We start from the raw sequence: 24,484 nt of genomic DNA on the forward strand, positions 1-24,484 counted from the left end.
GTACAGTTAAACCTCGATTAAGTAATATCCGATAAAGTAATAACCTCGCTTAAGTAATAATTTTCATCGGTCCCAACTTGGGCCAATGTTGTAAAGTAATATTCTCGCTAAAAGCATAAGATAATAAAAAATTCGAAAGTCATTAAGGGCCCAAGTAATATGTAAAGTAATAATTCCATAATTATATATATATATATACTGTATAATGTATATGATTACAAAATTTAATTCTTATTAAAATATGAATCTATTGTAGCTTGTTTCTTCTTTCCACCAAAGCCAAAATTAATCTCGTCCTTGACTTTATGTAAAGCAAAAATAACTCCTGGTATGTTTTGCTCGTGTTGTAACAAGTAATTGTTCAAAGTGGTGAGTGCTTGAAATGCTTCCTTTGATGACACGCTTGGGATGACATTGCTATCGTCGGGTTCAGGATCAGTCCCTTCATCAGTGCTCATTACCGACTCAATGATTTCTTCATCCGTAGGTGATTCCATAACCGCATCATTCTCGTTTGGATAGTTTAAGAGATGCTCGACATCCATCACATTCCTATATCGTAAATTAGAGATAACTTCATTTAATCCTTCGACACCTTCATTTATTTCTCCAAGTTCTTGTTCATCATTTTCTTCTGAACGAATCTTGCAATGCCGAAAACAATTTGCAATTGTGGTTGTTTTCACATCAATATTCCAAGCCATGTTAGCAAAACTAATAGCATTCAAGAGATTAACTTTTTGGATATAAGTAATCATAATAAAAGTAATTTTAGATCAAATACATTGCATGTGATTAATTCTAGTTTTTATACGTACATTATATATTATACTGTACCACGTAAACATAAAAATTCGGTAAAGTAATAAAATATTACTTTATCGATAAAGTAATAAAATATTATTATATCGATAAAGTAATAAATTCGGTAAAGTAATATTTTTTCCCGGTCCCAAGGGTATTACTTTAAAGAGGTTTAACTGTAATTGAAATTTGTTGTATTTGGAATCGACAATGTGTTCGTCCAAATTAAGTGATCTCATATTAAATTATCATAAGATCGTGAATATTACAATATAGATATGTCAAATGAGATATATGTATTTTAGAATATTTATAGTGTTAGCCGTATTGATATAGGTCAGACGTAGATTGTTTTTTAGTATATAAATTAATATAATGTTATTTTAGGGAGCTGATATGTGCACACCCTGATTCATAGGTGCACTCCCAATTATGACCAAATTATCCTCATTGAACATGAAAGTTGACTTAAGATAATATAAATACAATAATATGTTAGTCTTATTATCAACAAAGGATGTGCACCTATAAACCTAGGATATACATATCAGCTCCCTAATTTAATTGTTGTCAGAATTTTATTCGTGAATGATTTAAACATTTTTTCATATACTAATTCAATAATAATATTTATTTACTTTCAACCATCGAGCCTTTTAGCTGATCTGATAGGTTATAAATCGAAATCGACTGGGTTCATAGTTTCTGCAGGCAATCAAATGTCTTGGAAGGTGATCAACATATTTTGTGACGACTCATGTCAAATGTCATGTATGTCAAGTTCATAAAATAACTCATCTTTATCCAATTTAGTAAATTTGATACATATTAATTATTGAATTAATCTTATAAAAAATTATCAAATACATTTAATTTATTGATACAAAAAATTCTGTCTAATTGATTAGATGTCTTCGTCAGACTTGTTAGGACATACACACTGTAGAAGGGGGTTGGATACAGTGTTTAGCACAATCAAATCGAATATAAGAACTCAAGTAACAGAAAACAGATTTTATTCAACACAATAAACTCTGTTATAATATGGAAATGTCCTCTCTCAGTGATGAACAAATTATCACGAGAGCTGTTAGGGTTACAAAGAATTATAACTTTGATAATGATAACACTTTTAGTGTAAACCCTATGCCTGTGTTTATATACTACACAATTATAAGATAATGTTCTAATTGATATGGAATATAATTCTGCTTTCTAAAATATATCAACTAGTTATCTTTTCTTCCAAGTATTCTATTCTTCATAGAATTCCATCTTCATGCATATTTCTTTCTGTCTTAGTCTCGATCTTCTTTCCTTTTAATCAACCGCCTGCCTTATCTGAAAGTCATCTTAAGTCCTGATATTATCTCCTGATAAATATCTTCTGATAACTTAAGTTCTGATAACTTAAGTTCTGATATCTTAAGTTTTGTCTTCAATATAAGTGCTGATTTCCAGTTAAGTACTGATTTGCCCTATTAGGTAAGATCTGAAAACTAAACACAAATCATATTACACACGACATTATCAAATATATCTAACAATCTCCCCCAACTTATAAATTAGCATAATATACAAGTTTAACAGATATTTGATGATGTCAAAAACATTAAGTACAAATGCATGAGAATTTGACTAGATAACTATAACTTACAGTCCTTTCAGCTTTACCATCTTTAACTTCTGATAACAGCTTCAGTCTGTATACACTTCGGAATTTAAGCCGTTGTAGATCTTTGACTTGGCTTCAATTTCTGATCTCTTTGATATCAGGAGTTGTTCTGAGATAGTTTTTCAACAAACATCTCTCAGCATATTCAAGTTCATTAACCATCCTCCTTTTAGCATTTATCAATCCAGCTGTATCTTCACCAGTTTGAAAAATACCTGCTCTGAGATCATTTATCTTAGCTTTTCTTATCTCCTAATCTAGTCTGATCAGATATGCCTTGTCAGACTCTAGATTGGATTTCACAGCCTTATAACCCAGAAAAGTAGTTATAATCTTAGCAGAGTTAGGCTTCATTTCGACAATATCACCTTTGTGATCTCTGTACTTGGGACAGTATGTGCTGTCAGACTTTACAGAATAAAGCTTCTTCTGTCTTTGAATTTGAGACTTTAAATAACCTGCAGCACTATCTGTTAATCTGTCTTTCACTTGAAATAGAAATAGAACATGTTCCAGTTCCTCAAAATACTTCAGTGGTATAGCATTCTGCCTAATCTGGTATACCCTTCCATCTGTCATAAAATAAAACAAGATGTGTTCTTTCAAAAAGGTATGGTAAACCATTTGTACAGATTCAAGTCGATTCAATCTTTCAGGAGTTACTCCAACACCTGGTTCACTTAAGGAAGTTGGATCATTGGTAGTGTTATGTACTCTTCTTTCATCAGAACTACCCAATCCAGATTTATCTCTTGCTTCCTTTCCTGTAACAACTCTTGCTTCAAAACCACTTGCTGCAGTCTTCAAAGGTTGAGCCTGTTTAGCTTTGGTGAATCCTGATAGGATTATCTTTGAAGGTTTAACATGATCAATATCAGAGGTTTCATTTTCCTTATCTTCTAATATCAAGCCAACTTGAGCTATGTCAGAGGTTGCTTGCTTCACTATCATATCAGAACTTACTACATCTTGACTCTGAACAACATGAGCCTTGTCAGAGGTTGTTTGAAAAATCTTCTTTTGCATCAGAGTAAGATTAGCATCTTCTTCATCATCAGTTATTTCTTCATCCATGACTGGCATATAAACCTTTACAGGTTCATCAACTTTTTCTTTGCCCTTGGACCTTAGATCAATTTCCATTTGTGATTTGGCTTTGGTTGCCTCAGATTTTGTTCTTTCCTTTATCACAATACCCTTAGGCTTTGGAAATTTCTTTTCAACAACAGAAGATTTAGATTTTGTCTTGACACCTTCTGCTTTGAGTCTAGCTTCTTCTTCCTTTAGACTCTCAAATTCCATTCCTGGATTTTTTTTAAGAAACAACTCCTTTGAAATTTCTTCATCAAGTTCCAGATGTTCACCAGAACTTATCCTTTTACCAGTATCAGAACTTATTCTTCTCCCAGTATCAGAACTTGTTCCTTGACTTGTAATTCTAGCTATACTTGATGAAAATCCTTTGCCTTGACCTTGACCTCTACCCTTGTTAGAGTTTCCCTGGTCATCATTTCCATCATCCTTTCTCTTCAGTGCTTGAGTAGATTTGCATTTGGACTTAATCACTTTCTCCCCCTTTTTAGCATCAGCAGGTAAAAGAAGATAGACAAGCAATTCCACTGTGGATTGGATCTCATTGAGTTGATTTTAATGAGAAGCTTGATTCTTCAAAATTTCAGCAATTTGAGTTTGTTGCTTCTCTTGAGTTTTCTCAATGTAGGCAATTATGTCAAAGGCTGGCTTGAAAAATCTGTTCTTTTCAAGTTTCACATTCATATCTTGCTGGATCAAAGTTTCTTTAATTTTATTCACCTTGGCATGAGTTGTCGAGTGTTGACCTTGAAGGTGCCTAGTACTCAATGCAGTAACTCTCAGCTGTGCCTTGAAATCATCATTTATCAGCATTTCATCAGCTTTTTCCAGATGCTCAGCAAGAATCTTTTCAGAAGGTACAAAACTAATTGTGTTCCATTCCTTAGTCCACTCCTTTCCTCTGGGAGTTTCACTCCAAGGTACTGGTACTTCCCCTGTAACAAACTTCTTGACTAAATCAGCTTTATTAATTGTTTGTTGAGGTGCATGTCCTGATGGACCAGCTATATCAGTATCTAAATTAGCAGCAGTTTCACCAATAGTTTCTTTATTGGCAACATCAAAACTTGTAGATCCTGCAGTATCAGCATCCTCTGATAAAATAACAGTATGTGAGGCTATAGAGGCTTCAACATCATCCTCTAAATTCTGATCTGCAGCGAGGTTCTGATCAACATCCAAAATTGATGTTGTTGGTGGAGTGAGTTGAATTGGTGGAGCTTCCAAGTACAAAACCTCAGGCACATTCAAGTTATGAATATCAATTTCAGCACTTGTACCTGGTTCTTCAATATGTACTGGGATCAACTATAGGTGACATAGGAGGTGTAGGAATTCTGTCTTGAGCAGTTTCTGGTTGTGCAGAAGGAAGTGATTCAATAACAATTGATTCTGTTGAGATCAGAGATTCCTGATCCCCTTCCTTAGCTGCTTCCACTACATCCTCTGAATCTGACTCAACTATGTCCCTGTGAGCTCTCTGTTTCTTTAACTTCTTCAAAGGAGGAGACACTGTAGGAGCTTTATCATTAGAATTTAACTTTCTAAGCCTTTTGAGGGGCCTAGAACTCCCAGTTACAGTATCTTTCTGAGAAAAAACCTTCTCAGCTTCTATAACAACAGGTTCTGATATTGGAACATGTTCCTCAGTTGTTTCCTCAAATCAACAAAATTTAATCAAAACATTCATCACAAAATAAAATTAAAAGTCGATGAAGTAAAGATTAATAAATTACAATTAAACATGCACAGTCACATAATTTGAGAAATAAAGAACAAATCTTGCAATTAAAGAAAATTTCATTGATATATCAGATGATTACATTCGATGAAATTTATCAATTACATGCAAAAATTACAAGATAGTCCTATTCTACGATTCTTAACATCAACAGCCTTAGTCTTAGTGACGGTGAAGAGAAATGAATGAATAACAATTAATTCTTCTTCCTACTTTCAACAACGAGAACAGCAAGACGAATGATTTGCTCCTGCTGTTTAAGAATACGAAGATGAGCTTCTCTTTGAAAAAACAACATATCATGTTTAATGTTCTTTGGAAGTTGAATCCAGATGACAAATGGAATGTTGTTGATAGAATATGAAGTCGGAATTCCATTTTGAAAGATAGTCACAGTTTATGTGCCATAAGAGTAATACCAACTAAAATGTGCCATTGTTTGAGAGAAATGAGCAGATGTGGTTTTACTGATGAATGATCAGTCATTTAAATAGGAAATGGAATACTAAGGGACGCGATGACTGGTTAAAAATTACAAGTAAAAATAATGACCCCTCGACTCCCTAGACTGATGTGTAATAATAACAGTCAGTAAAAGATCTAAAGACAGAGTTAATGGGCACGGGATAAAATAATAATTACTGTGCACATGCAGTTTTTCAAGACATACACGCTAACCACTAACCCATAATGATTATGACTATTTTATCTCACATTAACCAATATTCTGTAAAAATATTATCGTTCAAGTAATGACCAAAAATAAACCAAGTAAATAAATACTGTCACTTCAGCATCAAAACTTGATTATTATCAAGATTTAAAAGTCATCAGAATATGGCTCCTTAACTCAAAAAGTGAATGTGTATTCCTGTAATTCTTCACACAATTACTGTGGCACCCTCCAAACCCGGGTCAGAAGTTTGGGGTCCACACACACACACACATCTTATTTATAACCTGCTTATAACAATAATGAAGATGACAATAATATGCAGTGATCCTATTTACCAACTACCACGGATCGCAACAGGTTAAAGTATGCACACAAGCCACACATCTACTTATATTACATATCGTTCAAATCCCAACCATTCAAACTCAAACTGAGTATTAAACTTTATTACAAACTTTTACAGACTTAAATTATTCCAAAAGAAGCCTACTAGCTCAGCTTTCTCAACCTGAACCCCTAGCTCTCGCGCTGGACTGGGGATCCTCGTTACCAACTGGTTCCTTTTTAGCTGGAAATAATATAAACAACATCGCACAAATGAGCTAACTAGCTCAGCAAGTCACAATGACAAAACTGAGAATAATGATCATCAGGTGAACATGATTATGATATCAAGTGAACAATGGATTATGATTTAGAATTGGATATTATACTTTTAATTTAAAAACCAAGGTTAGGCTGCTGATCAGTCACGCACTAACCCCGAGCAAGGCACACAGCATTGCTCTAACTACTGGATCCAAGGCACACATTGGCCTAACTTGACCATTATATGGTCTGACCAAGAATCTGGTCCACAATTTTATAAAAACAATCCAATTCTAACATAATAACAGAATAAGCAATAATAAACAATAATCAGAATCATGAACAACAATGAGTGTTTAACAATGAAAGGGTTTCAATCCTTGTAAGGATCAATAAGATAACTTAAAAGCTTGGATGCTGGTATTGAAAGAATTGGATAACAAAGGAATCAACATTTCAGGGTTTCAAAGATTTGGGCTTTCAAAGCATAGGATACAATGTTTGAGTATATAATTAATTCAGTTTAGTGTTTGGAATTTTGTTTGCATGTATTTATGGAGTAGTATCGTATACTTGAGGTTCGTGTTTGGGTATACAACAATCAATGGTCTAGAAAGAATAGGGTTCATGGCTCAAGATCAATAACTGGAATCAGGGTTTAGGTTTCTGTGCTTCAAAGCACTTGCAATATCACAGGATTATCAAGTACTACAATATCTCGAGAAAGTTCAGAACACTTGCCTGGTACTAGCTTACTATTCTGCACTCACTTCCAATCACAATCGTCTTACTCCTCAACTACCTGTTTCTTTTTCCTATGCCTTGCCTCTTCTGCTCACATATCATAAACATCTATCAATAATTGACTCATAGAGTTCTATTCAACACATACTTCTGTCTACCCTTCGTTTTACCCAAATCCGATTAACAGATTGAAAGTTATGCAATAATCAAGTAAACACCAAATATATAGACTCATAGTCAATCAATAAGTCACATATAGCACATAATACATCACGTAATCAATGATATATTATTTATAAAGAAGTCTCGGGTCATAAATAGGCTTTCTGATATTTAAAATGATTTTTAAAACATTTTTCGGAATTAAAACGGGTCATTGGATCAATTTCAGAATAATAAACAGGGTTCGGTTGGCCAATTCTGGCTCTGAAACAATTTTATACTAATTATCGAGCCTTGGAAATAATTTAGAATAATATTTTAAAGCTCCAAACTATTTTTCGAAATTTTTAAATCATTTTTAAGTAATTATATCTAATTAAATAATTAATTAAAATCAATTAATAATTAATTAAATCAATTAATCAATTAATTTCCAAATTAATTGACCAATTAATCGATTAAAAATTAACTGAAATTAATTAACTAATTAATTCAGATTTATTTTTGAATTAAAAATAATTTTCGAAATTAAAATAATAATTTTCAGAATTTTCAGAAATTAAAAATGAATTTTTATAATAAAAATAAATAGGAAATATGATTTTTAAACATTTTATAAACAGGAATCCTATTTTTGAAAACTTTGCAAGAATAAACTTCACCATCTTCAAAAATACAGGGACTAAACTGCAATTTTGCAGTTTCAGTCGCCAGAAAGTCGGGGGTGGCCGAAGAAGACGATCCCGGCGTCCTCACCCCACCAACACCTTCAGATCAACACTAAACAACACCAGGAACTTGTTCATGCATTCAAAACATTCTAATCATCCCTGTTCTGGCCAGAAATTGGCCAATAACATCGCCGATTTCCAGCGAACATCGTAAATCTTTAAAACACAACTCCCTTCGATTCAAGCATCCTCTGTTAACGAGCTATATATCAATCGATTGCAAATTTTATAAGGAACACAACCCACTATAAATCAACAGCTAATAACCCCTGAATCAAAAACCCCCAAATTTCAATTGAAAACATTCATACGGGTTATAAACCCTAATTTTGAAATTCGAAAATTAAACCCACTTTTGAGCATGTTATTGAACTCCAAATCAGACGTATGACATATGAAAATCATCAGGAAAACAAGCTCTACAACATGCAATCATCAAATCATACAAACAATCATCCGAACAAAAATTCATATTTTTAATAAAATAAATTCGAAAATATATAAATTTTCAGAAAATAAACCTTTAATTCTGTAGTGAAACAAAACTCAGAATCTGATAGAACACTTCAAATCCTTCATTTTGGTTACTCAAGCTTTGAAAACAGAGATTGATAACGCCTTCGTTTTGCTGTTTGATTCTTAGAACAATTTATGTAATTAGGGTTTTTCTCTGAAAATTATAAAATTAACTATCTGCAAATGATTTTGATACGAAATAAAATACGGAAAAAGGCTATTTATAATTACGAAAAATTAGTATCCTGTTGGATCATTCCGGATATAAAACGGTACGTTTATTTATAAAAACGGATCCAAACGGTATCAGTTTTCGGGATAATTATATAAATCAGTACAATTTGTATTGCGGTCTTGGTCTCAACGCCTGGTTACACGTACTACGAAGTGATAATTGGGATAGTTTAATAAAAAGCTCCCGTTTATCGAAAATACGGGTTTTATTGATTTACCGAAACGAATATTGTAGCGAAAATATTGCGCCGGGACCCGCGCAGAATAAACCGTATGCCGGATCGAAAAAGTCGAAATATGGAATATGCTCAGAATATTACACTTCGGTTAGGAAGGAGTTCTCGGAAGAGTTTCGGGTTCCAAAAACGTAACAACGATTGACGTCAGTTGGTTCCCGTTTTTATAAAATAGATTTTAAATACTCGGGAAAAGATTTTATAAATTTCATATGATCCTTATAAATCCATATATCAACATAAAAATAATTAGGAAAATATGACAATTATCTATGTTTTATTTTGGACATATAAAAATTAAAATACTCAATTAATATTATTTTTGAATATCCAAGTACAGATAACATTTAACAATTAACTCACAGAATAGATACTGAACACACATAATAATTATTTAATAGCAAAATAATTACACGATATATCCCGGATATTACATCCTTCCCCCCTTAAAAGGATTATGTCCTCAGAATCTCCTAAGAAAACAAATGAGAGTACTTTTCTCTCATATCACTTTCTAATTCTCAGGTTGACTCTTCAACCTTTGGGTTTCTCCATAATACTCTTATTAACTTTACCACTTTATTTCTCAATACTTTCTCTCTCTCCTCTAAAATCTCTATCGGACTCTCTATATAAGACAAATCTGCCTGAAGCTCTATTGGCTCATATTCTATTACATGCCTGGAGTCTGGATTATATTTCTTGAGCATCGATACGTAAAAAATATTGTGAATGTGCTCCATGTGCGGTGGTAATGCCAACTCGTAAGCTACTTTGCCAACACGCTTTAGGATCTCAAAAGGTCCGACATATCTTGGACTCAGCTTTCCTTTCTTTCCAAACCTCGTTAGTCCTTTCCACGGTGATACTTTCAGTAATACCAAGCTTCCTTCTTCAAATTCCATGTCTTTCCTTGACTGATCTGCATATTTCCTTTGACGATCTTGTGCGGCTATCAATCTCTTTTGAATAATTTCAACAATTTCCTTTGTCTGCTGCACCAATTCAGGTCCGAGTATTTTGTGTTCTCCTACTTCATCCCAAAATACTGGAGATCTATATTTGCGTCCATAAAGGGCTTCATAAGGTGGCATCCTAATGCTGGCGTGATAGCTGTTGTTATAAGCAAACTCTACCAGGGGTAAATGCTCGTCCCAACTTCCTTTGAAATCAATAGCACAAACACGTAACATGTCCTCGATTGTCTGGATCGTTCTTTCACTTTGGTCGTCCGTCTGCGGGTCATAGGTCGTACTCATATTCAATTTTGTTCCTAAACATTCTTGAAAACTCTTCCAAAATCTTGAATTAAATCTTGGATCTCGATCAGATACAATAGACACTGGAACTCCATGACGAACTACAATTTCCTTTAGGTACATATGGACTAACTTGTCGAGCAAAAATCTTTCATTTATAGGCAGAAAATGAGCTGACTTGGTAAGTCTATCCACTATAACCCAAATGGCATAATGATTAGCCCTTGTCCTTGGTAATCCAACTATAAAATCCATGGCAATGTGTTCCCATTTCCATTCTGGAATCTCCAATGGCTGTAGCAATCCACTTGGTCTCTGATGCTCTGCTTTAACTCTCTGACAGGTATAACATTTGCTAATACATTCCGCAATTTCCCTCTTCATGTCTGGCCACCAATAATTCTTCTTTAAATCTCTATACATCTTGGTACTTCCTGGATGGATGGAATACCTTGAATTATGTGCCTCCTGTAGAATTTCATTCTTTAACTTTGTCACCGGTGGAATCCAAATTCTAGATGAAAACCTCAGAATACCTTGGTTATCTTTCTGCGTGCATAACTCTTCCCCTACCAAACGATTTATATCTTAATCCATTATATCTTCCTGACATTTCTTTATTTTCTCTAATAATTCCGGTTGGAAAATCATACTGTACACTTTTACTTCTTCAGGCATGCAAACTCTAATCTCCAATTCCAATTTCTGAAATTCCTTATATATGTCTTCAGGTACTGATAACACATTCAACCTTTCCTTCCGACTCAATGCGTCTGCTACCACGTTCGCTTTACCGGGATGATAATTAATCGAGCAATCATAATCCTTGATCAACTCTAACCATCTCCTTTGCCTCATATTAAGTTCCTTCTGGGTAAATATATATTTTAAGCTTTTGTGATCTGTTAGATATATTTGATAATGTCATGGCTAATATGTTTTATGTTTAGCTTTCAAATCTTACTTGAACAGGATAAATCAGTACTTAACTGTTGATCAGTACTTATACTGGAAGTCAGGACTTAAGGATATCAGTACTTATGTTATCAGGAGATAATCATCAGAAGATAGATATCAGAACTTAAGTGCTGAAGGACGATCAGATAAGGACAGTAGCTGATTAAAGGAAAGAAGATCAAGATAAACATAAGAAGAGATATGCATGAAGAAGGAATTCTGTAAAGAATGGAATACTTGGAAGAAAAGATATCTGATTGATATATTTTAGGAAGCAGAATTATATTCCATATCAATTAGCGATTATCTTGTAACTGTGTAGTATATAAACACAGACATAGGGTTTACACTATAAGTGTTATCATTATTAGAGAAGATTATTCATTATAACCCTAGCAGCTCTCATGATATTTGTTCATCACTGAGAGGTAACAGTTCCATACTGTAACATAATTTATTGTTTCAATAAAGTTTGTTTTCTGTTACTTAAGTTCTTAAAGTTCGATTTGAGTGTACTATACACTGTATTCACCCCCTCTACAGTGTGTGTGTGACCTAACAATTGGTATTAGAGCCTATCTGTTAACATACATACAGTTAAAGATCCAAACACAATCATGTCGGACACAGAAACTCCAACTAAGCCTACCAAAACTGAGGAACCACCAAAGACACAAATTTAGAGTCGGTATGAGACCATCAGAGTTCCCATACTGAGACCATCTGAATATCCCATATGGAAGGTAAGGATGACCATGTTCCTGGAAGCAACAGATCCAGAATACCTTGATAGAATCAAGGAAGGCCCTCACAAACCAACCAAGCTCGTTGTTGCTGTTGCACGTGAAGCAGCAAAGACCGTACCAAAGGAGAAGAGTGATTATACTGCTGAAGACATAGCATCAATTGCTAAGGATGCTAAGGTACGACACTTACTGCATAGTGCCATTGATAATGTAATGTCAAACAGGGTAATCAACTGCAAGACTGCTAAGGAGATATGGGATGCTCTGGAAACAAGGTGTCAGGGAACTGACACAATTAAGAAGAACAGGAAGACAATACTCACTCAAGAGTATGAACACTTTGACTCAAAGACTAATGAGTCATTGAATGATTTATATGATAGATTTTTCAAACTTTTGAATGATTTGTCATTGGTTGATAAAGAGTATTATCTTGAAGATTCAAACCTTAAGTTCCTGTTAGCTCTTCCTGAATGCTAGGATTTGAAGGCAACGACAATAAGAGACAACTACAATCTTGATGAAACAACTCTTGACGAAATCTATGGAATGCTCAAGACTCATGAGCTGGAGATGGAACAAAGAAGCAAGAGGAAAGGAGGAAAGTCAAGGACAGTTGCTCTTAAGGCTGAAGAAGAATTCCCCAAAGCAGCTTCCTCAAAGAAAGACAAGGGTAAAGCTCTTTTCATAAAGTCTGATACTGAGTCATCAAGTTCTGAGAGTGATGATGACTCAGATTCTGAAAGCTTGCCTGAGACTGATGCTGATGAGGAGATGATGAAGCTGTGTGCTCTTATGGTGAAAGGAATCACAAAGATTGCATACAGGAAGTTCAGGAAGGGAAAGAAGTTTTCCAGGAAAGGCATAAGTTCTGATAAGAAGAATTTCAGAAGATCTGAAGGCAGAGGAGATTACACCAATATTAAATGCTATAACTGTGGTGAGAAAGGCCACATATCTCCTGATTGCAAGAAGGTAAAGGGTGACAAAGGCAAGACTCTTGTCATAAAGCAGAAAAGCTGGACAGACACCTCAGACTCTGAAAGTGAGGAAAACTATGCATTGATGGCAAATGCTGATAAAGAAAGTGCTGAGAGCAGTTCTGAAGCTGCTGAAATAAAGGTACCTCAGACTACTTATGCTTTTCATACTGATGATATTAATGAGTTGAGAAGATATCTTAAAACCATATTTGTTAGTTATAGAGATCAAACTTTAACATGTGAAAGATTAACTTCTGAAAATCTTGCATTTAAATAAGAAATGATTTCTTAGAAAAAGAGTTAGTCATGTTCCATCAAACTCAGAAGGATAGAGATGATGCTTTTTATGTTAGGAATGAAGTGCTAAAAATAAATGAATCTCTAAAAACTGAGTTAGAAAATGAAAGAGAGATTATCAGGACTTGGACTAACTCTGGCAAAACAACTCAAAATTTGCTAAGTAGTGGAAACTGGAAAGAGGGCTTAAATTATGGAGAAGATAAGAATGATAAAGGAACTGAAGAAATTAAGTCTGTTGATAAGCAAAAGCCAAAGTTAAAACCTGTTAAGTTTGTAACTGTAAAGTCTGAAAAGGAAAAATCAGAAGTTACAAAGAAATTAACTTCTGACAAACTAAAACAGGAAAAGACAGCTGAAGTGAACATAGGCTTAATGACAAAGAAGCAGCTTAAGCATAAGCTGAAAGATGTTAAGAATACAAACAAGGTAAAATCACCTAGGAAAAATAGGAATGGAAAGGAAGGTGTGAATAAAAGCAATAATTATAAACCTGTTCCTGATGCTTCTAGGAAAACATGTCATAACTGTGGAAGTTCTAACCATCTGGCTTCTTTTTGCAGGAAGAATAAGAATATTAACTCCTTACCTTCAAAGTCAGGAGTTAAGAGTCAGTCTGTTAGATACAAACCACAAAATCCTTGTTTTCATTATGGTAGTTTATGGCATTCCATTTATACTTGTAAGGAATATCATAGCTTGTACTATGATTATTATCAAATAAACCTTCTTTGAAGAAAGTTTCCATTGTTCCTTCTAGTGTAAATTCTGATTCAAAGTCTGATAGTGTAAGTTCTGATAAGAAAAATGTTAACATAAACTCTGATGCTAAATCCGCTGCAAATGTTAACAAACTTAATAAGGCCAAAGGATCCAAGCAAGTCTGGGTCCTTAAAACTAATAATTAGTGGTCTTTGTGATTGCAGGGCAACAGGAAAAATATTCTAGTTCTGGATAGTGGATGTTCAGGACATATGACTGGAAATAAGGCCCTGCTATCAGACTTTATGGAGAAAGCTGGCCCAAGTGTTTCTTATGGAGATGGCAACATTGGAAAGACATTGGGATATGGCAATATCAATCTTGGAAATGTCATAATTAAACAAGTAGCTCTTGTCTCAGGACTTAAACACAACCTACTGAGTATAAGTCAAATCTGTGACAGAGGTTATCATGTTGATTTCTTTGAAGAACACTGTGAAATTGTGAGTAAATCTAAAGGCAAAGTTGTTCTGAAAGGATACAGGCGTGGTAACATTTATGAAGCTAAGCTTTCAACAAGTACTGATGGTTCTGCAATCTGTCTGATGAGTAGAGCATCAATTGAAGAAAGCTGGAATTGGCATAAGAAACTCTCTCATTTAAATTTCAACAATATAAATGAACTGGTCAAGAAAGATCTTGTGAGAGGATTGCCAAACACAGTATTTGCTCCTGATGGTCTTTATGATTCATGTTAGAAAGCCAAACAAAGAAAATCTTCATTCAAGAGCAAGACTGAATCATCAATTCTTGAGCCTTATCATCTACTACATGTTGATCTATTTGGTCCAGTAAATGTCATGTCTTTTGCAAAGAAGAAGTATGCGTTGGTCATAGTGGATGAGTTCACCAGATACACATGGGTGTATTTCTTGCATACAAAAAGTGAAACTGCATCAATCTTGATTGATCATGTCAAACATCTGGATAAAATGGTCAAAGATTCTGTGAAAGTTGTAAGGAGTGATAATGGCACTGAGTTCAAGAATTTGATAATGGAAGAGTTCTGCAAAAGCCATGGAATAAAGCAGGAAATTTCTGCTCCTGGAACTCCACAGCAAAATGGAGTTGTTGAAAGGAAGTATAGAACTCTCATTGAAGCTGCACGTACAATGCTTGAAGAAGCAAAGCTTCCAACCTATTTCTGGGCTGAAGTTGTGCAGATTGCTTGTTTTACTCAAAATGCAACACTCATTAACAAGCATGGAAAAACACCATATGAGATGGTGAAGAAAAAGAAGCCAAATCTGAAATACCTTCATGTATTTGGATGCAAGTGTTTTGTTCTCAAGACTCATACTGAACAGCTATCAAAGTTTGATCTAAAAGCTGATGAAGGAATCTTTGTTGGATATCCACTTTCCAAAAAAGCCTTCAGAGTCTATAATTTGAGAACAAAAGTAGTCATAGAATCTATCAATGTCTCTTTTGATGACAAGAAGATTACTGGTCTTGAAGATTTCATTGACCATGATCAGCTGAGATTTGAAAATGAAGACTCAAATTCTGATACTGAAAATCCTGAAAGTCTAAGTCCTGATACTGTAAACTCTGATGGAATAAACTCTGATGTTATTGAAACTGTGGTGGCTACGCCAAGGGAAGATGCACCGATGCAGGGGGAGCATACTCAAGATCCTACCACAGCTCAAGAAACATCAGAACATACATCTGGCTCTTCAAATTCTGATTCGTCAAGTTCTGATAAGCCAAGTTCTGATAGTGCTGAAAATTTAAATACTGAAGACTCCAACTCAGAGAGCATAGTTTCAGGGGGAGCATCAGAAAATGAAAATGAAGATAGCATGGATCATGGGGGAGCATCCAGTTCTAGAGAAAACCTTCCATCTGCAAGGAAGTGGACAAAATCACATACACCTGATTTGATAATTGGAAATCCTGATGCAGGTGTCAGAACTAGAACAGGTACTTCAAATGAAGGTCTTTATAATTCTTTTCTCTCTCAGACTGAGCCAAAGAAAGTGGAAGAAGCTCTTCAAGATGCTGATTGGGTGCAAGCAATGTAGGAAGAGTTGAATGAATTTGAAAGAAACAAAGTCTGGACCCTAGTGCCAAGACCAAAGAATAGATCTGTTGTTGGTACAAAGTGGGTATTCAGAAACAAAACTGACAGTGATGGCATAATTACAAGGAATAAGGCAAGGCTGGTTGCAAAAGGATATTCTCAACAGGAGATAATTGATTATGATGAAACATTTGCACCAGTTGCAAGGTTAGAAGCCATAAGGATATTCTTGGCTTATGCTGCTCACAAAAAGTTTACTGTCTTTCAAATGGATGTGAAAAGTGCTTTTCTCAATGGAGAATTAGAGGAGGAGGTATATGTTGAACAACCTCCAGGTTTTGTAGATACCAAACATCCAGATTATGTCTACAGGCTTGATAAAGCACTTTATGGACTTAAGCAAGCTCCTAGAGCATGGTATGAGACTTTAGCTCAGTTTCTTCTGGAAAGTAGATTCAACAGAGGGACAATAGACAAAACACTGTTTTACCTCAACCATGGAAAGGACTTACTTCTGGTCCAGATTTATGTTGATGATATCATTTTTGGATCTACAAATGACAAACTTTGCAAGAAGTTTGCCAAACTAATGCAGTCAAGATATCAGATGAGTATGATGGGGGAACTTAGCTATTTTCTGGGCCTTCAAGTCAAGCAAAATGAGGAAGGCACTTTTATTTGTCAAACCAAGTACACCAGAAACTTGCTGAAGAAATTTGGAATGCAAGATTGTTCAAGTGCATCCACTCCAATGGCCACTACAACAAAACTGGATAAGGATACTGGTAAATCAGTAGATATTACTGACTACAGAGGTATGATTGGCTCTCTACTCTATCTAACTGCTAGTAGACCTGATATCATGTATGCTACCTGTCTTTGTGCAAGATTTCAAGCAGATCTAAGAGAACCTCACTTAACAGCTGTAAAAAGAATCTTTAAGTATCTTAAAGGAACAGCTGCTCTGGGATTATGGTATCCTAGAGAATCAGATTTTAAACTAATAGGTTACTCAGATGCAGATTTTGCAGGTTGCAAAATTGACAGGAAAAGCACAAGTGGAAGCTGTCAATTTCTTGGAGGCAGATTGGTTTCTTGGTACAGCAAGAAACAAAAGTCAATTTCCACATCAACTGCAGAAGCAGAGTATATTGCTGCAGGAAGCTGTTGTGCACAGATTCTTTGGATGAAGAATCAGTTACTGGATTATGGGTTAACATATTTCAAAATCCCTATTTACTGTGATAATCAAAGTGCTATTGCTATGACAGGTAATCCAGTTCAACACTCTATGACAAAGCACATCAGCATCAGGTACCACTTCATCAGGGAACATGTGGATGAAGGTACAATGGAATTGCATTTTGTTCCCACAGATCAACAACTAGCAGATATCTTCACAAAACCACTGTGTGAAGCTACTTTTACAAGATTGGTAAATGAACTTGGAATGGTTTCAGGTTCTTTCTCTAAATCTGCTTAGTCTTGTTCTGTGTTATCAGACTTTATGCTCAGTATTTACAGAATTAATCTCATTGTGTATTCTGTGCTTAATTGATAAATGTCTTTAAGTACTGACTGTTGTCTGATATATGTTTCTAAACTCTGATAAGTGATATGTCTGTTCAAGTACCTATTCAATCCTATGAGGATAACTGTGCTAGATATTGATCTAGTAGTCTTCAATAAACAAATGATTCCATGTAAGAAGTAATTATTTCAGTGGAAATCTTATGACACTAGCAAATTCTGATAATTGAGCTTAGTTAAGTTTACTTTGTATATCTTATTACTAAGTCACAAATTAGAATAATGCTACTCATCTGTTAAGTTCTGATACTAGTTAAACTGCTGAATGTACTAAGTGTTGATAAACCTCACTTATCAAAAGAAAAAGCAAAAAGATCAAAGAATAAAATCAGGTACTCCTTTGAGATCTAGAGTAAAAATGTGGAAGGGACGACCCAAGTGCATTGCTGGTATTAAGTAAATATGCATTAGAAAAGCAAAATATTTTCTTGGTGACTTTTCACACTCTATGATTACTGGAGAAATACTCTGATAATAGCATAAATTCTGATAAACAGTCGTGACTCACTTACACTGAGAAGCCACTGTAAAATAGAATTTCAAAAGATGCATAAAATTAGCACAAAACAGTTGAGGTGGACTCAAGCATGAACTCATTCATCAGTAGGTTTCAGGACAACGACAGCTCTTTAGCAAAATTTTAGTTATGCCTTATTTCTAAGATGTACTGAAGTGACTCAGACTTTACTCTTTGTCTGTTATTTAGCTTAATGCACACACTAATCACTCCATATGAATGATGAAAATTACTGTGGTGGTCTATGTTATTTTAGATAAACAGTCACTGTGTCACTTTGCACAAATTCTGAGGACAAGTTCTAGTTACACGTTCTAATGATTAAGTTCTGAAGTCTATAACTCAGAACTTGTATGAGGATTTACTAAGATGGGCATTCCTTTTTCGAGTTAAGAAATTATGTTCTGATGACTGTTAAGTTCTGATATAAGTCTAAGTTCTGATATTACAGTCTAATGTTTTACTTGACTTATCTGTGAATAAAATTTGATAACAGTCTCAGTTAATAATTGAATATGTTGAAGTGGAAGATTAATAGTCACTATGGTTAGGGTTAATGGTATTTGTACCTGAATAGTCCAATATTACTTGTTTCTTGTGCGCTTTAAACCATGTTTCCTCTTTCCAATGAATGTTATTCTTTTTCAAAGTCTAGGGAGACGAGGTAGAATTAATTCTACCTGTCAGCATTCAATTTCTTTGCGTCTCCTGGCATTCTCTTGCCTATATAAGCAGCCACTTCACATCAGTCTTTCCATCAAATTCTTCTCACACACTTATCTTCATACTTCTTCTTTCAAAAACACAATGGTCAGATATAACATGTTTTTGAACTACCAAAACTTCAATATAAAGCTAAGTTGTGCCGATTGGCAGCAGGAATGGCATGTCACAGCCATTCCTGAGGAGATATGGGACTCTGTCCCACTGGAGGTATTGACACACCTCCTGTTCTTCTATATGGACTACCATCGCCATCTGGAGCGATTGGAGGAGGAAAGGCTGGCAGCTCTCCGCCAGCAAGAGCGAATCATCAGACTCGCCATTCTGTTTGTCGAGAGTAGGAAGAAGAAGAAATGATTTAATCTTGTCTTCTTCCTATTTTTCTTCATCATCAACTTTGTCAGGCTTCTTAGCTAGGACTAAGGCTGTTGATGTTCGGTTTAGAAGCTTAGGGAAAATCTTGTATAAGTATTGATGTAATTTCCATTTCATAAATGTATTGTCTTGATATATTAATGAAAGTTGTTTTTACTTCAAGATTTTGTCTCTGAGTTATTTTATCTTGTGTTGATAAATCCTGATTGATATTCTGATGACCATATAAATTTTGTTTTATATTAAGTTCTGATTCGTTTTCAGCACTTACTTATCTAATTTATCTTGGTCATTTTCATGTGATGTATTTTGAGAATATTAATGATGCAGTGAAAAATAATTCAATCAGTGATAACGGTTTAAATTTTGAATTAAAACTGTTTCTCTTGATAAATGGAACGGCTTTTCCTTGAAACTAGGCAAATGGGTAAGTAATGATTCCTGTTTTCTCGAGCCCAGTAACTGTCCGTTATTATTGCATGTCTGACAGGTGTCCAATGGTAACATTTTTGTTCAGAGTATAAGTACAACAGAGAGAAGATTTCTTTAATCTTTTATTTTCTTCATATTTTATCTCTCTCCTTACTTTTACTCTCTTTCTCTTTATTTTTCACGTTGGTTTTTTATACAGACATTATATCAAACACCTAACAGGCATACTTGAATCTCAATTTTTTTTCACATGGCACCAAAGGATTTAATCATTGATGGAGCTAAGTTTGTCCCCAACAACTATGCTGCAGTTCTTGATCACACTGAAGCTCCATCTGAATTGCACTTTGTGCAAGATCTTCTTGCACATAGTGAGGTTGGGTATGCATTAACACGGCCTGAATTCTTTTCAAGCCAACAAGTTCTGAGGTTTTGGAGGACTGGACTTTTTGATGATGGTGGTCAACGTGGAACTCCCAGTATTATCTTCCAAGTGGGTGATTCATCCTTTGTAGTCACTTCTGGTACAGTACGCAGGGCTTTACATCTTCCAGAAGATTGTACTTTCTTAATTCCAGAGGACTCAGCCCTTCGGAAGTTAATGGCTGAATTGGGATATGAAAAGAGTCTGACGAAACTTAGACAGTTGAAACGGGCTAATATCAGAAGAGAATGGAGTTTCTTCTTTGATTGCATCACCAAAGCTTTTGGGAACAAATGTTCGAATTTTGATGTTATTCCAATTATGAGTCAGCACATCGGGTATGCAATTATCAATCAAACTCATTTTGATTTTGCAACTGCTTTAATTGGTTTTATTGGGGATAGGATGACAGAGGATCGAGATGTTGTTTATTTTGCTAGATTCTGTCAACTTATTTACACTTATTGTACTGATGCACCTCATTTAGTCAGCACCAAAACCCCACCTTTTAAGGTTGCAAAACGATACTTTAATGACCTGGTAAATGCTGATACTAAGAAAAAAGTGGTTAGACCGTTACAGATTCCTCAATCTGTAAAACAGATCCTAGTAAATGCTGATCCTGATACTTATAGATCTGTTTACTCTGATGTCCAACCAACTCCATACACCCAAAATCCATCAACCTCAGTACCTACCTCTCATTCTACTCAACCTACCCTCAGAACATATCTCAAATCCTATCTCTCCACTTCACAGACTGCTCAACCTTCATCTTCAGCACCTACTGTGAAATCTTCATCTTCCAAGCCAAAGAGGACAAAGAATGTTCCTCAAACACCTCAAAAGAGAAGGAGGATTGCATTGAGAGATGAATCTGATTCTGAGGAACCGGTTCCTGCTAGAGAACCTGTTGTAACTGAAGCTGAGAAAGAGATTTCTCAGAAGGATTCTGAAATTGGGGGTTCTAGGCTTCTCAAGAGTCTTAGACGAATGACAGTTCATGAAACTCCCAAGGAATCCAAATCAACAAGGAAGTACAAGAAACAGAGGGCACAAAGGCCAGTTTCAGAGGATGAAGAGGAAGCAGCTAAGGAAGGGGATCAGGAATCTCTGATCTCACAAGACAAAGAATTTGCTCCAGTCACTTCTTCTCCATCAACTCCATCTCAGGAAGCTGTATCTGACAAGGCTAACTCACCATCTGTGTCTCTTGTTAATCCAGGCACAAGTGCTGATATTGATGTTCAACACTTGGTTGTGTCTGAAGTATTTCTCTTAGAAGCTCCAACAGCAAATAATCCTTCCACAACACCTGTTACTGATGCTGTTCAAACTCCAGAGTTATCAACAACACCTTCTCTGCATCAAGATGCTGATGATCAGACTTTAGGTGAGCATCAGGATATGGCTGTTGATCAGAACTTAGTATCAGATCAGCAATTAGAGGATGCTGAAGCCTCCATTGCTACTCACACTGTTGTCTTATCAGAAGATACTGATTCTTTAAGTTCTGATGCTGCAAATGCTGGAGATACTGGTGATGCTGCTCCAACTGTAGATGCTGATGAAGCAGCTCCTTCAGGACATACTCCTCAACAGACTCTTCCTAAGTCTGAACTGGTAAAGAAGTTTGTTACCGGGGAAGCACCAGTACCATGGAGTGAAACTCCTGCAGGTCAGGAGTGGACTAAGGAATGGAACTCAGTTTCATGTGTTCCAACTGAAAAACATCTTGCTGAGCACTTGACTAAAGCTGATGAAATGTTAAATTCTGATGATTTTAAAACCCAGCATAGAGTCACTGCATTGAGTACTAAACATCTACAAGGTCTTCATTCAACTACTCATGCAGAGCTACACAAGATTCAGGAGAACTTTATCAAACAGGAACAAGTTTGGAAAATTGATAAGAAAAAGTTCTTTCAACCTACCATTGACAGGATTGCTTATATTGAGAAAACTCAAGAGAAACAACAAGCTCAGATTGATGAAATTCTGACAAATCAAGCTTCTCAGCAATCGCAACTTACTGAACTCCAATCCTCAGTGGAATTACTTATCTCTCTTTTACTACCTGCTGATGCCAAAAAGGGGGAGAAGGTAATTAAGTCCAAATGCAAAACTAACAAGACACTGCAAGGAAAGGATGATGGAAATGATGATCAAGGATACTCTGGAATGGGTAGCGGTCATAGTCAAGGTAGAAGGTTTACATCAAGACAAGCTAGTCACAGGACAAGTTCTGATACTGGGAATAGAATAAGTTATGCTGCTGGTAAAAGGATAAGTTCTGATGAACTTCTAGATCTTGATGAGGAAATGTCAAGACAGTTATTTCTTCAAGAAAATCCAGGAATGGACTTGGAAAGTTTAAAGGAAGAAGAAGCCAGACTTAAATCAGAGAAAGTCACATCTAAATTTGAAGCTTCTGGTAAAAAATCACTTCCAAAACTCAAAGGCATTGTGATCAAAGAAAGGACACATACTAAAGCAACATTGGCTAGATCACAACCACAGATAGATCCAAGATCCAAGGGTAAAGAAAAGGTTGGTGAACCTATCAAGGTTTATGTACCTCCTGAGGAAGAAGAAATTACTGATGAAAAGGATGATCTTGCTCTGACTTCAAGAAAAGTTCTTAAAACAACCTCTGACATGGCTCAAGTTGTTCAGAGTCAAGAAATTGTAAGTTCTGATATTCAGAAGAAGCAAGTAACCTCTGACATAGCTCAAGTTAACTTGATATCAGAAAATAGATCAAAGACACTCCTACCAGGATTCACTAAAGCAAAACAGACTCAATCTTTGAAGACTACTGCAAGTGGTTTTGAAGCAAGAGTAGTTACTGGAAAGGAAGCTAGAGATAAAACTGGATTGGGAAGTGCTGATGAAAGAAGAGTACACAACACTACCAATGATCCAACTTCCTTGAGTGAACCAGGTATTGGAGCAACTCCTGAGAGATTGAATCAACTGGAATCTGTACATATGGTTTACCATACCTACTTGAAAGAATACATCATGTTGTATTTCATGACAGATGGTAGGGTTTATCATATAAGACAAAATGCCATTCCATTGAAGTATTTTAAAGAATTGGAGCATGTACTTTTCTTACTTCAAGTGGATGACAGAATAACAGGGACTGCTGCAAACTACTTAAAAGAACAGATTCAGAGACAGAAAAGGCTTTATTCTGTTAAGTCTGACAGCATATATGTTCCAAAGTACAGAGATCACAATGGTGATATTGTTGATATGAAGCCTAATACTGCACAGATCAGAACATATCTTGGTATTAAGGGACTTGAATTCAATCTAGAGTCTGACAAAGCTTATGTCATAAGACTAAATCAGGAGTTGAGAAAAGCAAAGATCAATGATCTCAGAGCTGCAATCTTTTAAACTGGTGAAGATACTGTAGAGCTTAAAGATGTCAAAAGGAGAATGATTAATGAACTTAGATATGCTGAGAAATGTTTGTTCAAGAACTATCTCAGAACAAATCCTGACATCAGAGAGATCAGAAAATGATGAAGCCAAGTCGAAGATCTACAACTGCTTAAATTCTGATATTTATACAGACTGAAGTTGTTATCAGAAGTTGAAATTGGTAAAAGCTTTAAGGACTGTAAGTTGTAGTTATCTAGTCTAATTCTCATGCATTTGTACTTAATGTTTTTGACATCATCAAATATCTGTTAAACTTGTATATTATGTTAATTTACAAGTTGGGGGAGATTGTTAGATATATTTGATAATGTCATGGCTAATATGTTTTATGTTTAGCTTTCAGATCTTACTTGAACAGGATAAATCAGTACTTAACTGTTGATCAGTACTTATACTGGAAGTCAGGACTTAAGGATATCAGTACTTATGTTATCAGGAGATAATCATCAGAAGATAGATATCAGAACTTAAGTGCTGAAGGACGATCAGATAAGGACAGTAGCTGATTAAAGGAAAGAAGATCAAGATAAACATAAGAAGAGATATGCATGAAGAAGGAATTCTGTAAAGAATGGAATACTTGGAAGAAAAGATATCTGATTGATATATTTTAGGAAGCAGAATTATATTCCATATCGATTAGCGATTATCTTGTAATTGTGTAGTATATAAACACAGACATAGGGTTTACACTATAAATGTTATCATTAATAGAGAAGATTATTCATTGTAACCCTA

The 24,484-nt window shown here is 35.2% G+C and overlaps 1 protein-coding gene across 1 annotated transcript; it reads right to left on the bottom strand.

Moving 5' to 3' along the window:
* Positions 1-224: 224 nt before the first annotated feature.
* On the bottom strand, positions 225-704 carry LOC141680217 (uncharacterized). Its single transcript, XM_074486505.1, has one exon. It carries the CDS (start codon positions 702-704, stop codon positions 225-227), a length of 480 nt encoding a protein of 159 aa, XP_074342606.1.
* Positions 705-24,484: the final 23,780 nt, after the last annotated feature.

The sequence above is a fragment of the Apium graveolens genome, chromosome 8 (genome assembly GCF_009905375.1).
Source record: "Apium graveolens cultivar Ventura chromosome 8, ASM990537v1, whole genome shotgun sequence".
Taxonomy (NCBI): Eukaryota; Viridiplantae; Streptophyta; class Magnoliopsida; order Apiales; family Apiaceae; genus Apium; species Apium graveolens.

What these genes read in the sequence shown, in the direction of transcription:
- LOC141680217 (XM_074486505.1), bottom strand. Translation starts at nt 704, where the DNA reads ATGGCTTGGAATATTGATGTGAAAACAACCACAATTGCAAATTGTTTT.